At 39.3% G+C, this 15680-nt stretch overlaps 1 protein-coding gene and 1 long non-coding RNA gene across 4 annotated transcripts in view; one reads left to right on the top strand and one right to left on the bottom strand.

Annotated features, from left to right (window-relative positions):
• LOC149746936 (uncharacterized) overlaps window positions 1-12015 on the bottom strand; it is a 55910-nt gene extending 43895 nt beyond the window's left edge. Inside the window, exon 1 of the long non-coding RNA XR_016388368.1 lies at window positions 11907-12015. This is a non-coding gene — a long non-coding RNA (uncharacterized LOC149746936). The remainder of the gene's footprint in view (window positions 1-11906) is intronic.
• Window positions 1-15680, top strand: part of SPAG1 (sperm associated antigen 1) — a 110616-nt gene that overhangs the window by 56487 nt on the left and 38449 nt on the right. For all 3 annotated transcript variants that reach the window (XM_022584695.3, XM_022584696.3, XM_089898857.1), the window contains 2 exons: window positions 12234-12647; window positions 13033-13132. In XM_022584695.3, coding sequence (XP_022440403.3) covers window positions 12234-12647; window positions 13033-13132 — 514 coding nt within the window. The remainder of the gene's footprint in view (window positions 1-12233; window positions 12648-13032; window positions 13133-15680) is intronic.

The raw sequence follows: 15680 nt of genomic DNA, 5'->3' as shown, positions 1-15680 counted from the left end.
AACAAACAAATAGAAATAGGGAATTTCCCCGTAGGGGCCAAATATTTCTTTTTTTTTTTAAGATAAATAATAAAGGAGACCTCCTAAAGCTCTTTTTTCTCCATACCCAGTGCAGTTTTGGGTTTTAAACTGACTTTGACCCAGGCTAGGAGATATCAGAGGAAAGAAAAATGAGAAACTCACTGCTGTTTGGGAGGTATTTCCAATTCTAGTTCCTTTCCCCAATCAGCCTGCTACCATTTACTTTTCAGTGTCCTCATATAACTGCTCCATGAATTCTGTCCCAGGTTTTTAGTTGTATTCAGTGTGAGAGACAGGGTGGATTATGTTTACTCCACCTTGACAGGAATTGCTCTTCTCACTACTTTTTTTGGTGGGGGGAACAATTAGCACACTTGAAGAACTGTGAAAGTGCTTTACTTGTATTATTTCACTTAATCCTCAAGGAAGCTATAATATCCATACTTTTATAGATTAGGAAACAGAAGCTTAGAAAGGTTATTTGCCACATTTGCATAGGTTATAAGTCATATGGTTAGGATATGGCCCCAAATCTGTGAGATTCCAAAGTGTATCTCTTAAACATGGTTATTAGATACCAACTAAGGAAGTACAGGTTCTATAAAACCCAGGCTGAATATCACCGGGCTACACTGTCAAAGAAACAGATGTAATTTGGTGTTTATCCACTCTTGTGCTGACGCTGTACTAAGAACTCTTATCAGAGGTTGAACATATGTTGAGAAACAAGTGGGTTAATGACTAATATGATCATTTTTGATTAAAGAATGGGCAGAGGAACTCAATAGACGTTTTTCCAGAGAAGACATTTATATGGCCAACAGGTACATGAAAAGGTGCTCAACGTCACTAATCATCAGGGAAATGCAAAGCAAAACCACAATGAGATATCACCTCACACCTATTTGAATGGCCATCAAGAAGACAAGAGATCACAAGTGTCAGTAAGGATATGGAGAAAAGGGAGCTCTTGTACTATTGGTGGGAATATAACCACTATGGAAAACAGTATGGAGGTTCCTCAAAAAATTAAAAAATAGAACTACCATATGATTCAGCCATCCCACTTCTGGGTATATGTCCAATAGAAATGAAATCACTATCTCGAAGAGGTATCCATTGTTCATTACAGCATTATTCCCAATAACCAAGATATGGAAACAATCTAAGTGTCCACCAAAGGATGAATAAGTAAAGAAAGTGTGATACAAACACACACACATGAACATTATTCAGCCATAATAAGGAAGAAAATCCTGCCATTTGTGACAACATGGAGGGAACTTGAGGGTATTGTACTAAGTGAAATAAGTCAGACAGAAAAATACTCTATGATCCCACTTATGGTGTGGAATCTTAAAAAAGCCAAATTCATAATAATAATAGAGAGTAGAATGGTGGTTTCTAGGGCGGAGGGGTTGGACGTATTGGGGAGAAGTTGGTCAAAGGGTATAAACTTCCAGTTATAAGATGAATAAGTTCTGGGGATTCAGTATAGCATGATGACTATAGTTAACAATACTGTATTATTGTTAATAATACAGGTGCTTGAAAGGTGCTAAGACTTGAAAGGTGCTAAGACAGTAGATCTTAAACATTTTTATTACAAAAGTAATAGTAGTTCTGTGATGGATGTATTAAGTAACCTTATTGTGGTAATCATTCTGCAGTATATATGTGTATCAAATTACCATACCGTACAACTTAAACAGTGTTATGTGTCAACTGCATCTCAATAAACATACTAAAATGCCCTCTTCACAAATAGAGATAAACAGCAAAGGGCTAATCAAAAATTAGTAATACATATGGTTCCATGATTAAAAATCTGAGTTAGGATTACTGTAGTGTAATATCACTTAACAGATTGATATGTTTCTTTCTGAATTAGGTGGTTATCCCTAAGGTAAGTCCCATAGGGAAGCAATATTCCCATTCAGATTTCCAAGCAGGCAGAGCTTTAAGAGAACCATTTCTGATCCTGTCATTCATGCCCGCCCCCCCATAATTATTTTGTAGATTAGGGACTATATAAAAGTATGCAAGATTCAGAAAACAAAAATGTCTTGATGAGGAAGGATATAAATTTTAAGACCAGTTAGTTCCCTTTTATCAGAAGCAAATCAAGATTAGGTAGGTTAAATGGCTGGAAGCCCAGAAGTAGTGCTTTTAAGATGAAGTAAGAACAATGGGACTATATTATGTTCATTTTTACCAAGTTCCATTGTTAGATAATATGTAAAAAGAGGTCCTGGAGCCTTGGACAAGACAGGAGAAGTCCAAGTCACTTTTAGGAAAATAATGTGAAAGCCCAGAGGGAGGTTATCAAACTGGAATCTTTGCCTGTGGTTCCCCTCCCACCACATTCCAAGAAAGAATTCTTAGTCATTATGGGGTATGATGCAGGGAGCCCTGAAGACCATGGGAAAATGCAGCAATTAGTGTGTTCTATCCTCGGCTGATACTGCTGCTTCCCTGTGGGCTCCACCTGGGTTGGCCAGGCCCAGGTCAGCCAGACTGAGGTACAACATAACCAATGGGTTTAATCTAACAGCTGACAGTTACTGAGCACCTACTCTGTGTCAGGTACTGAGATAAGACAATTGATAGGCTTTCTTCACCTGTCCTTTTGAGGACTGCTATGAAGAAATACCTGTCCTCGCCAGGCTGATTGGATCTGGGATTTGAGTTCATGGGCTTTCTCGGAAACTTCCCTATTTGTGTTTTCCTTCCCTAGTAGAGAATATTTAGAAGTGGCCGTCAGAGGAAAGTAAGCCTCTAGACTCCCTTGTAGTGCTGTTGCTTATTCTCCACTTAAAAATGAAATATAAGAAAATTAAACAGTCATTGACAAACAGAAGAATAAAATGTAAATATTCCTCTTGTCCTAGAATTGGTGGGATCAGGAGGTTGGAAGAGTGGGGATTGCAAAGAGTTAAAACAGCAGACAAAATCATAAAGAGAAAGATGAATTATTTTGATTATGTAAAAATTAAAAACTTGTATAAGACAGATGCCATAAAAAAAAATAAAAGGCAAATGACAAATTAGTAAAATGGCAAAGGGTTTATGACCTTAAATATGAAGAGCTTTTACAAAACAATAAGACCAAGTAAAGAGCCTAGTACCAAAATGAACAAAGCATAGGAACAGAGAAATCACTAATGAAGAAATTAAATGATCAATACATTTTTTTTTTTTTTTTTTTTGCGGTACGCGTGCCTGTCACTGTTGTGGCCTCTCCTGTTGTGGAGCGCAGGCTCAGCAGCCATGGCTCACGGGCCCAGCCGCTCCGCAGCATGTGGGATCTTCCCGGACCGGGGCACAAACCTGCGTCCCCTGCATTGGCAGGTGGACTTTCAACCACTGCGCCACCAGGGAAGCCCCGATCAATACATTTTTGTATTGCTAATAAAAAGATGAAAGTTAAATATAGATTTTTTTTTCTCCCATCAAATTGACTGAGATGGAAAAAAAAAAGTATTCTTTCTTGTCAATGGTAAGGTAAAATAAGCATTCTTTTTAAAAACTTGAGATATAATTCATATATCATAACATTCATCCTTTACAAATTCAGTAGATTTTAGTATACTTACAAGGTTGTACAATCATCACGACTGTCTAATTCCAGAACATTTTTATCATCACAAAAAGAAATCCCATTCCCATTAGCAGTCACTCCCATCTCCCTTTCCCCTGGCAACTACTAATCCACTTTCTGTCTCTACAGATTTGCTTATTCTGAATATCTCATGTAAATGGAATCATACAATATGTGGCCTTTTGTGTCTGGCTTCTCTCACTCAGCATAATGTTTTCAAGGTTTATCCATGTTGAAGTGTTGAAGTATGTATCAGTACTTCATTCCCTTTTTTTTCTTCCAGTTTTATTAATATATAATTGACATTAGCACTGTATAAAGTTTAAGGCATACAGCATAATGATTTTCCTTACATACATCATGAAATGATTATCACAGTAAGTTTAGAAAGCATCCATCATCTCATATAGATGCAACATTTTTAAAATAGAAAAAAAAATTTTCCTTATGATGAGAACTATTAGGATTTATTCTCTTAACAACTTTCATATATAAAAGTGTTAATTACGTTTACCATGTTGTACATTACATCCCTAGTACTTATTTACCTTATAACTGGAAATTTGTACCTTTTAACTGCCTTCATCCATTTCCCCCTCCCCTCATTCCCCACTTCTGGTAACCAAAAATCTGATCTTTTTTCTATGAGCTTGTTTATTTGGTTTCGAAGTATAATTGACTGACAACATGTTAGTTCCTGCTACACAACTTAGTGATTTTGTATTTCTATACATTTCAAAATGATCACCACAGTAAGTCTAGCTATGATCTGTCACCATATGAAGATATTACATAATTATTGACTATATTCTCCATACTGTACATTTCATACCTGTGATTCATTTATTTTTGCAAGTGGAAGTTTTTACTTCTTAATGTCCCTCACCTTTTTCTCTCTTTCCCTCAGCCCCTTCCCCTCCAGCAACCATCTGTTTGTTCTCTGTATCTATGACTCTGTTTGTTTTATGTTTGTTCATTTGTTTTGTTTTTACATTCCACATGTAAGTGAAATCATTCAGTATTTGTTTTTCTCTGTCTGACTTAGTTCACTAAGCATAATACCCTCTACATCTATCCATGTTGTCACAAATGGCAAGATTGCATTCTTTTTTATGGCTGAGTAATATTCTATTATATATTTTATGTACATTTATTTATATATGTATGCTACATCTTCTTTATCCATTCATCTATTAGTCGTTTGCTTCCCTATTTTGGCTATTGTAAATAATGCTGCAATGAACATAGAGGTCTGTATATCTTTTCTAATTAGTGTTTTTGTTTTCTTCAGATAAACACCCAGGAGTGGAATTGTTGGATTGTATGGTAGTTCTGTTTTTAATTTTTTGAGGAATCTCCATACTGTTTTCCATACTGGCTGTACCAATTCACATTCCCACCAAGAGTGTACAAGGGTTACACTTTCTCCACGTCCTCACTAACACTTATTATTTGTTGTCTTTTTGATAATAGTCATTCTGACAGGTGTGAAGTGACAGCTCATTGTCGTTTTAATCTCTGATGATTAACGATTTTGAGCATCTTTTAATGATTTTGAGATGCCTGTTGGCCATCTGTGTGTCTTCTTTGGAAAAATGTTTATTCAGATCCTATGCCCATTTTTTAACTGGGTTGTTTGGGTTTTTTTGCTATGAGTTATATGAGTTGTTTGTATATTTTGAATACTAACTCATCACATATATTGTTTACAAATATCTTCTCCCATTCAGTAGGTGGCCTTTTCATTTTTTCATAGTTTCCTTTGCTATGCAAAAGCTTTTTAGTTTGATGTAGTCCCATTTGTTTGTTTTTACTTTTGTTTCCCTTGTCTGAGGAGACATATCCAAAAAAATATTACTAAGACCAATGTCTTAGTACTTCACTCCTTGTTATGGAAAATAATATTCTTACATTGATAATATCACATTTTCTTTATTCATTAATCAGTTGATGGACACTTGGGTTGTTTCCACTTTTTGGCTATTATGAATAATGCTTTTGTGAACATTCATGTACAAGTATTTTTGGTTTGTGTTTATGCATGTACATATGTTTTTAATTTTGGGGGGTATATACTTAAAAGCAGAATACTGGGTTATATGGTAACTCTATGTTTAACTTCCAGAGGAACTGCAAGACTGTTTTCCAAAGTGTTTATACCATTTTATATTCTTACCAGCAATATATAAGGATTCCAATTCCTCCACATTCTTGCAAACACTTGTTATGGTTTGCCTCTTTGTGTATAACCATCCTAATGGGTGTAAAGTGGTAACTCCTTATGGTTTTGATTTGGATTTCCCTAATGACTTATTATGTTGACTGTTTTCCATGTGCTTATTAGCCATTTGTATATCTTGTTTGGGGAAATGTTTATTCAAGTCCTTTGCCCATTTTCAAATTAGGTTTTCTTTTTATTGTTGCATTGTAACCGTTATTTATGTATTCTGGATATTAAATCCTTATCAGATACTTGATTTGCACATAATTTCTCCCATTCTGTGGGTTTTTTAACTTTCTTGATAATATCCTCTGATGCACAGAAGTTTTTAATTTTGATGAAGTCCAATTTATCTACTTTTGTTACTTACACTTTTGGTGTCATATATAAAAATCCACTATTAGGACTTCCCTGGCAGTCCAGTGGTTAAGACTCCATGCTCCCAATGCAGGGGGCATGGGTTCGATCCCTGGTCGGGGAACTAAGATCCCGCATGCCACGTGGTGTGGCCAAAAAAAAAAAAAAATCCACTGTTAAATCCAAGGTCATGTAGATTTACTCCTATGTTTTCTTCTAAGAGTGCTACGGTTTTAGCTCTTATATTTAGGTCATTGATTTATTTTGATTAGTTGAGGTAGGAAGGAGTCCAACTTAGCTTTGATTTTTTGTTTTTGTTGTTGTGTTTTGACATGTAGAAATCTAGTTGTCCTAACACCATTTGTTAAAGAAACTATTCTTTCCTCATTGAATGGACTTGGCACCTTTGTGCAAAATCAGTTGGCCATATCCACGCACTTATGGTCAATTAATGTACAACAAAGGAGGCAAGAATATATAATGGAGAAAAGACAGTCTCTTCAGTAAGCGGTACTGGGAAAACTGGACAGCTCCATGTAAAAGAATGAAATTAGAACATTTTCTAACACCATATACAAAAATAAACTCAAAATGGATTAAAGACCTAAATGTAAGACCAGGAACCATAAAACTCCTGAAGAAAATGTAGGCCAAACATCCTTTGACATAAGTTGTAGCAATATTTTTTTGGATCTGTCTCCTAAGGCAAAGGAAGCAAAAGCGAAAATAAACAAATGGGACCTAATTAAACTAAAAAGCTTTTGCACAGCAAAGGAAACCACCAACAAAACAAAAAGACAACCTATTGAATGGGAGAAGATATTTGTAAATGATAAGATCAATAAGGGGTTAATATCCAACATTAATAAACAGCTCCAACAACCCAGGTCAAAAAAACGACTCGATTAAAAAATGAGCAGAAGACCTGAATAGACATTTTTCCAAAGGAGATATACAAATGGCCAACAGGCACATGAAAAGATAACCAACATCATTAATCATCAGAGAAATGCAAATCAAAACCACAATGAGATATCACCTCACATCTGTCAGAATGGCTATCATTCAAAAAGACCGCAAAGAGCAAATGCTGGCAAGGATGTGGAGAAAATGTAACCCTTGTGCACTGTTGGCAGGAATGTAAATTGGTATAGCCACTGTGGAAAACTGTATGAGGGTTTCTCACAAAACTAAAAATAGAACTACCATATGATCCAGCAATTCCATTCCAGGGTATATATTCAAATAAAATGAAAACAAATACTGTATGCTAACACATATATATGGAATCTAAAAAAAAAATGGTTATGAAGAACCTAGGGGCAGGACAGGAATAAAGATGCAGACGTAGAGAATGGACTTGAGGACATGGGGAGGGGGAAGGGTAAGCTGGGATGAAGTGAGAGAGTGGCATGGACATATATACACTACCAAATGTAAAATAGATAGCTAGTGGGAAGCAGCTGCATAGCACAGGGAGATCAGCTCGGTGCTTTGTGACCACCTAGAGGGGTGGGATAGGGAGGGTGGGAGGGAGAGACAAGAGGGAGGAGATATGGGGATATATGTATATGTATAGCTGATTCACTTTGTTATAAAGCAGAAACTAACACACCATTGTAAAGCAATTATACTCCAATAAAGATGTTAAAAAAAAGAAAACACTAATTTGAAAAGATATATGCACCCCAATGTTCATAGCAGCATTATTTACAATAGCTAGGATATGGAAGCAACTTGTGTCCATCAACAGATGAATGGATAAAGAAAATGTAACACACACACACACTGGACTACTACTCAGTCTTAAAAAAAGAGTGAAATTTTGCCATTTGCAACAACATGGATGGAATTGGAGGGTATTATGCTTAGTGAAATAAGTCTGAGAAAGAGAAATACTATATGATAAAACTTATATGTGGAATTTAAAAAATAAAATAAAATAGTGGATACAACAGAAAAGAAACAGGCTTACAGACATAGAGAACAAACCAGAGGGGAGAGGAAAGCAGGGAGGGACAAGGTAGGGGTATTGGATTAAGTGGTACAAACTACTATGTGTAAAATAAATAAGCTACAAGGGTATATTATACAGCACAGGGAATATAGCCAATATTTTATAATGACTATAAATGGAATATAACCTTTAAAAATTGTGAATCAATATTTTGTACACCTAAAACTTATATAATATTGTAAATCAACTATACCTCAAAAAAAATAATAAAGGTGTATTCAAACAAACAAACCACCTGACTGACTCACATGGTCCAAAGCTGTGGTTTTTAGATGTTTCAATGATTTGCATTTGATAAAAATTCAAACATATTTTACCCTAAAAAAACAATCACATGGCCATAGATGCATGGGTTTATTTCTGGACTCTCTATTTCATTGGTTTATATGTCTATCCTTATGTCGTACCACGCTGTTTTGATTACTGTAGCTTTCCATAAGTTTTGAAGTCTGAAGCGTAAGTCCTTTGATTTTGTTCTCTTTTTCAAGATTGTTTTGGCTATTCTAGGCCCCTTGAAAATCCTCATGAATTTGAGGATCAGCTTTTCCATTTCTGCCCAAAAAGCTGTGGAGTTTTGATAGGGATTATGTTGAATCTGTAGACTGCTTTGTATAGTATTAATATTTTAACAACATTAAGTCTTCCTATCTATGATCAAGAGATGTTTTTCCATTTATTTAATTTCTTTTTTTTAAAGGATCTTTTTTTTTTTTTTTTTTAGATGTTGGGGGTAGGAGTTTATTTATTTATTTTTGCTGTGTTGGTGTTGGGTCTTCGTTTCTGTGCGAGGGCTTTCTCTAGTTGTGGCAAGCAGGGGCCACTCTTCATCACAGTGCGCGGGCCTCTCACTATCACGGCCTCTCTTGTCGTGGAGCACAGGCTCCAGACGCGCAGGCTCACTAGTTGTGGCTCATGGGCCTAGTTGCTCTGCGGCATGTGGGATCTTCCCAGACCAGGGCTTGAACCTGTGTCCCCTGCATTAGCAGGCAGATTCTCAACCACTGCGCCACCAGGGAAGCCCTATTTAATTTCTGTCAGCAATATTTATTATACAAGTCTTTCACTGCCTTGGTTAAATTTATTCCTAAATATTTTATTCCTTTGGATGCTATTGTAAATGTAATTATTTTCGTAATTTCCTTTCAGGATTTTTCATTGCTAATTTATAGAAACAACTGATTTTTGTATGTTGAGCTTGTACCCTGAAATCGCTGAATTTGCTTATTAGCTCTAGTAGTGGTTTGTGTGTGTGTGTATTCTTTGGGAATATATGTACATTTATATATATATAGGTATAGATAGATAATCTGTATATAATCATGTCATCTTTGACATAATCATGTCATCTCTGTAGATAATCATGTCATCTATGAATAGAGATAGTTTTACTTTTTCCTTTCCAATATGTATTTCTTTTTCTTGTCTAATTGATCAGGCTACAACTTCCAGTACAATGTTGAGTAGCTGCAGTGAAAACAGCATCTTTGTCTTGTTCCTGAGCTTCAGGGGAAAGCTTTCAGGATTTCACTATTGAGTATGATGTTAGCTGTTTTTCATAAAAGTACTTTATCATGTTGAGAAATTTTACTTCTCTTCTTAGTTTTCTGAGTGTTTTTATCATGAAAGGGTGTTGGATTTTGTCAGGTTCCTTTTCAATGTCAGTTATGACCATGTCAGTTTTTCCCCTTGTCCTTTAATGTCATCTGTTGCATAGATTGATTTTCTACTGTTGAACTACTCTTCCATTCCTGAGAAAAATCCCATTTGGTCATGATGTATAATCCTTTTAACAGTTTGCTAGTATTTCATTGAGGATTTTTGTATCTACCAGCTACCCAAACCACCCCACCCCAGGGTACTGAAGTCTTTGTGGTCTTCAGATCTAATGATTTTCTTTAATCCTTATGCAGTCAAAACTCTTGGCCATTCCTTCCTTTGATATTGGTTACTGTTGACTCCTTTCTCCCTGAAATACTCTTTCTTCTTGGTTTCTGAGGCAGTACACCCTCCTGTTTTCTCTCTCATTTCTAGGTACTCCTCCATCTCCACTGGAGATTCTGATCATCCTTTAAGCGGTTTTTTTTTGTTTTTTTTTCGTTGTTGTTTTTGTTTTTGCGGTATGCGGGCCTCTCACTGTTGTGGCCTCTCCCGTTGCAGAGCGCAGGCTCCAGACGTGCAGGCTCAGTGGCCATGGCCTACAGGCCCAGCTGCTCCACGGCATGTGGGATCTTCCCGGACCGGGGCACAAACCCGTGTCCCCTGCATCGGCAGGCGGACTCTCAACCACTGCGCCACCAGGGAAGCCCCCCTTTAAGTGTTTTATTTCTTAGGATCCTTTGGAAGATCTCGGTGACTCCATTCACACTCAAACTTCAGTGATCCTTTTTATGCCAGCAATTCCCAAGTCAATGTCTCTAGATAAGGCCTCCTCTGACCTACATTTGGAGCTACCTCCTGAACAACTCCTCTGGAATGTCCCACAGGTAGTTAAATACCCAACAGGACTCACAGGTCTTTCATGTTCAGGCCTCTGCTTACCTTTGCAGGAAAATGTTAAGGGGCATTTCAGTCTTAAGGAAAGAGGTACAGCATTCATTTCATTTGAATCTCAGTTATGTTGGTTTCTAGCTCTTCATGCTTGAGAGAATTCCTTAGCTTCTTCCATGTGTTTCTCTTGCTTCATTTGTAATGTGGGGACAATACTTGGTATGAAGATTAACGATAATGAAAAATGATAATGTATGTAAAGGTCTTGACCCATGTTAAGTTCTAAATAAATGGCAGCTATTTAGTAATAGTATTGGTCAGACATACAAGGGAATAGAAAATAATACTAGCTGTCCATCGTTTCTACTGACTTAAGCTTCCATCCATTTTTATGCTGGGTGGGACTTGAGCAGCAGATACCAGATGAAGAGTACTGGAGCCTTGCTCTGGGTCCCATTTGGGGATTTATCTCTATAATAAGATCATCTTTTTATTGTTAAGCCCCTTTTGGTTAGTGATCCAAAACTGGATGTCATTCTGCTGTATAGAAAGCTGTATTTATTAATTAGTGTGTTTTTATACTCATTGCTTGCCTTAAGGTGATCATCCACTGATTTTTATTTAAGTACTAGTGGTTTTCTACTTCCTCTGTCTTTGTGCTTCAAATTCTGGCTTTACCATTCATGAAACAGAATGGGAAATAGATTCATTAAAAATCAGATTAGAATTTGTTACAAGAGAAAGCTGGGAAGTCTCTGCATTTAGTGCTTTGAAATGATGAATTGCTTTGTTTTAAATATTAAGACACCCATCAATGAAATATTTATGCATCATTTGCCTATTTAAATATCAATTCAATAATCAATTATTTAAGCTCTGATAAGTACCTGAAATCTTTCAATCAAGATCAAAGGAACTTTTAAGTTTGAATAAGGTATTGTACTGGAAATTTTACTATCTTTTTAAGGTTCACTTTAAAAACCAGGTGCCTGTTTTATGTGAGTTCTTTGCTAAAATCATTTTTAAATGGCTTAAAAATCACTTGGACTTTTTTTTTTTTCAAATTATCTTCTCCCAGTCCCTTAACATAAGGAAAGGGTGCCCTAACTTTGGGTGCAATTATTGTATTCAAGTTTTAGTAACTTCATTCATTCATTTCTAAACTGTAAATGGAAGAAAAGTACATATTTTGTAAGACCTACCTCGATACGTATGCGTTGATGAAGGGAATGATTTTGAAATGCCGGTTTTCACGTTACAAGCTCTTCAGCGTTTGAAGAGTTAAATCCGGGGTTGGCTTCCGTCCCTAGCCCGGGAAGCCACTAGGGCTCAGAGTGCGACCTCCGCTGTTAACCCTCTGGGCCAACCGGTCCCCCAAAGGCGCCGGAACCGCCGGATTCCGCCCGAGGGGCGGGCCCACTCTGCCTGGCTTCTCCCGCGACCCCGCCCCTGCGCCGGCACCGCCGCGGCCTCCCTGGTAGTTGCTCGCGATGATGCAAACACTCACTTCCCGCATCCACTCCCCACAGAGGCCGCGGAGCCGGCGCCTGCCGGACGCGCCGCCCAGCCGCGCGCCATGGGCAACATCCAGAAGAAGCTGACTGGCAAGAGCGAGGGCGGCAGGCGGCCGCAGAGGGGCGCGCCGCGGCGGGGCCGGGCGCCGGAGGCCGGGGCGGACAAGCGGGACCGGCCGCGGGCCCCGGCGACGGCGGGCGGCTCCAATGGACACCCGGGCGGCGGGCGGCGCTCGGGGGGCCCCGCGGCCAGCGCGCCCCCTGGTCCCGGCGCGTACCCCGGACCTGGCGCGCCGCCGGCGCCGGCGCCCGCCGCCCCAGTCGGCCCCGCCGGCCTGAAGAGCCAGGGCAACGAGCTCTTTAAAAACGGGCAGTTCGCCGAGGCGGCTCTCAGGTACTCGGCGGTGATCGCGCAGCTGGAGCCTGCAGGTGAGTGAGCTTCGCCCGCGGGGTCCCTGTCCCCTCGGGCTGCGGCTCGCGGGACCTAAAGGGGCCACCGCGGGAGAGGCGCGGGCCACCTCCCGATTGACAGGCGCTCGCCCTGTAGGTTCCTTCCCAGTAACCGAGGGCAGGGCGGGAGCGACTCCACCTCCGGGAGCTGTATCTTGGAACGCGTAGCGTGTGCCCGGGCGGGGCACGGTTGCAGCGGTCCCTTACGGGCTTGGCCTCTGTGGCCACTGCGGGCACAGGGAGGTCCTCGGAGCTGCATTAGCAGCGGGGTGTAGGACTGCAGTGCCGCGGAAGACCTCAGCTGTCTGTTGAACTGTGATTTCGCTAATGTATTTTAACTGTATTTAATTAAATGTGATTTTAGGAAGTGGAAATGCAGATGATCTAAGTATCTTATATTCAAATAGAGCAGCATGTTACCTAAAAGACGGAAATTGCAGTGGCTGCATTCAAGATTGTAACAGGTAAACTGCCCGTTTTCAGTTTTGTCAAGAGATTATCATTTCACTGTGATGAATGCAGTATTTAATATACTAAATTTTCTGCATGAGTCTAATTAAGACATTTAAGATGTGTTAATTGGTTAATACATAAAACTCGTAAATCCTTTCACATATATGAAGACAATTATAAAAGATTGTGCAAACTTTTTTCACTTCCATTGCTATCACCTTAATTCATACTCTTTTTCACATCAGTCTCAGAGTACTGGAGAAGCCTTCTAACTAGTCTCTCTGCGTCCTCCAATCCACTGTGGCATCAGAATAGCTTTTCCTGAAGCATTATTTTGTGCAGACTGTTTCAGCGGGTGTTCAGTGGCTCAGTATGTTCTTCTAGATAATTATAACCTCCTCTGTCACCACACTGCCCCCCAAAAAAGCTTTCTGCTCCCATTTGGTTCACATCTATAATGCCTCTGTACATCTTTGCTTTTCAGAAATCCTTCCTCTTCAGCTTCCCCATCCTCTCTGCTTTCCTGATCACCTCAGGCTCCCTGGTCATCTGCATGGCTGTAATGCTTGCACTGTCACTCTCACATCTGTAGGTACTTATGTCATCCACTGCATTGGATTTTAAGCTCCCTGAGGTCAAGAATCATGTATTATAGGGTTGCATCCCTCAAGCACATTAGTCACCCATGGTACTCAACAAGTTACGTGCTGAGATGGATGAATATATTTACATGAATAAAAAGTATCATTTTACCATTAAATAATAAGCCTGCTTCAGGAGCCCTTTGGAAAGAATTTAGTGCATCTAAAAAATAAGAAGCCATATGTACTGGTTTAACCTTCACAGTTTTGGTTTACTCCTGTAGTCTGGTATAATTGTTAATATCATCCCCTTTCACTCTCAGAAGCCCTAGTTTGGACAGTAGCATGTGTGGACACCTTGATTATAAGGTAAACAGTTTTTTTTTCCATTGATAGTATCAGTTTATTGATATGGATAAAATCTTGCTGGTATCTGTGCCTGCAGTTTAAAAAGAAGGCCGTGAGCTGCTTGGATTTTTTGCCGATTTTACATATTCATATTTAAAATCAATAATATTTATATTCACATTGGTCTGACTCTAGACCCCACCTACTGCTGTGCTATCTCACACTAGCTAATTATTAGGTTTTCAGGATCTTGTGAGTTGGTTGAAGTCAAGTTGGTAGTTGAAATCTGCCATGGTTGGAGTGCTACTAATACCATGAAAATTGGCAAATGCCCCAAACCTGGGCCTCTTTTCTCAGGAGAGCCGGTTGTTAAACATTTACCGCTGCCCATAACTAACAACAAGACCACGTGTATTTGCAGATTATCAGGCACGTTGTGATTTGCAGCTAAGAACCTTTCAGTTCAAGTGTGTGATGGTAATATATTACCTTTCAGACTTGTCTTAGGTCTTCCTTCAGTGAGTGAGTTCAGGACTCTAGTTACAAACAGTGGACTCACTTTACCCTTAAGTGAGAGTAAGGTGGCAGACGTTTTCTTGCTGAAATGTGTTGTTTCAGTGTAGACCCAGGAGGAAGTCACAGAGGAGACTCTGGGGTCAGGAGTCGGGGTGGGCGCTAGAATGGAGGTTTGCCCTGGAGGAGAGCGGGGGAGATTGCCAGCAGGGGAGGGAGGGAGGGAGATGGGTGGTGGTTTAGGTAAGGTGTCCTTAGTTAAGAGCTGTGTTCTAGGCTGAGGAATCTGGTTCTGCTGGTCAGTACTGACCTTTCTAGAAGCCGACCTACTTAGATGCTTTCTTTGATACCTGGTGTATGAGTCTTAGCATAAGGAGCATGGTGTGATTTTACGCCAAAGCAGCGATTCTCAAACTCATTTCAGTGCCAGGGAAACCATGATTTACTTATGTGAACATGTTGAAATATGGCTGTATTTAAATATGTGTAAACTAGGAACCAATTATTAGCAGAAGGATGACTGTTTTCTCTTCACCTGAAAAAGATTACATACATTTTAAAGGGAGCCTATTTTTTAGTTTTTCAGTTAATTATCTTTGCTCCTTGGAGAGTTGTTTCCTGTTGCAGGAGCACTTATTACAAAACAAGTGGTAGCAGCATTCAAACAGCGAAAAAGAAAAACTGCCTAGGGCAAAGTTTAAAATAAGGGAGAGGGGGAACCTATGAAATACCTTTGTATGCATTTTTGGGGAAAAGTCTTTGATTTTAAGTGTCTACACTCCTGGGGCCTACTCTGAAGCACTTCCCTTGAGCTCTTTCCCAGGGGCTTATGGAGAGCAGCTGCTGGGAGCATGAGGCTGTTTGAGGAGCTCAGTGGCTGCAGGCCCTGCCCTCTCCTCCCCTGAGCATCTCCAGGTTTCTAGGTTAGGCTTCCAGGTGAAGCATGAAACAGGGTTATGACACCTAAGAAAAGTTTAAAACCAAATGATTTTAAACAATAAAACAATTTCTAGAAATAATTCTAGAGTTATTTCTAGAAATTCTAGAATTATTTCTAGAAATTACTTGTCATTCTCATAACTGCTTATCAGCTAAAAGAAGAATCTTCACTGTTCCC

The sequence above is a fragment of the Delphinapterus leucas genome, chromosome 17, assembly GCF_059928025.1.
Source record: "Delphinapterus leucas isolate spDelLeu-1000000601 "Yukka" chromosome 17, BTC_Dleu_Yukka2, whole genome shotgun sequence".
Taxonomy (NCBI): Eukaryota; Metazoa; Chordata; class Mammalia; order Artiodactyla; family Monodontidae; genus Delphinapterus; species Delphinapterus leucas.
This window is presented reverse-complemented; position numbering and strand designations above follow the sequence as displayed.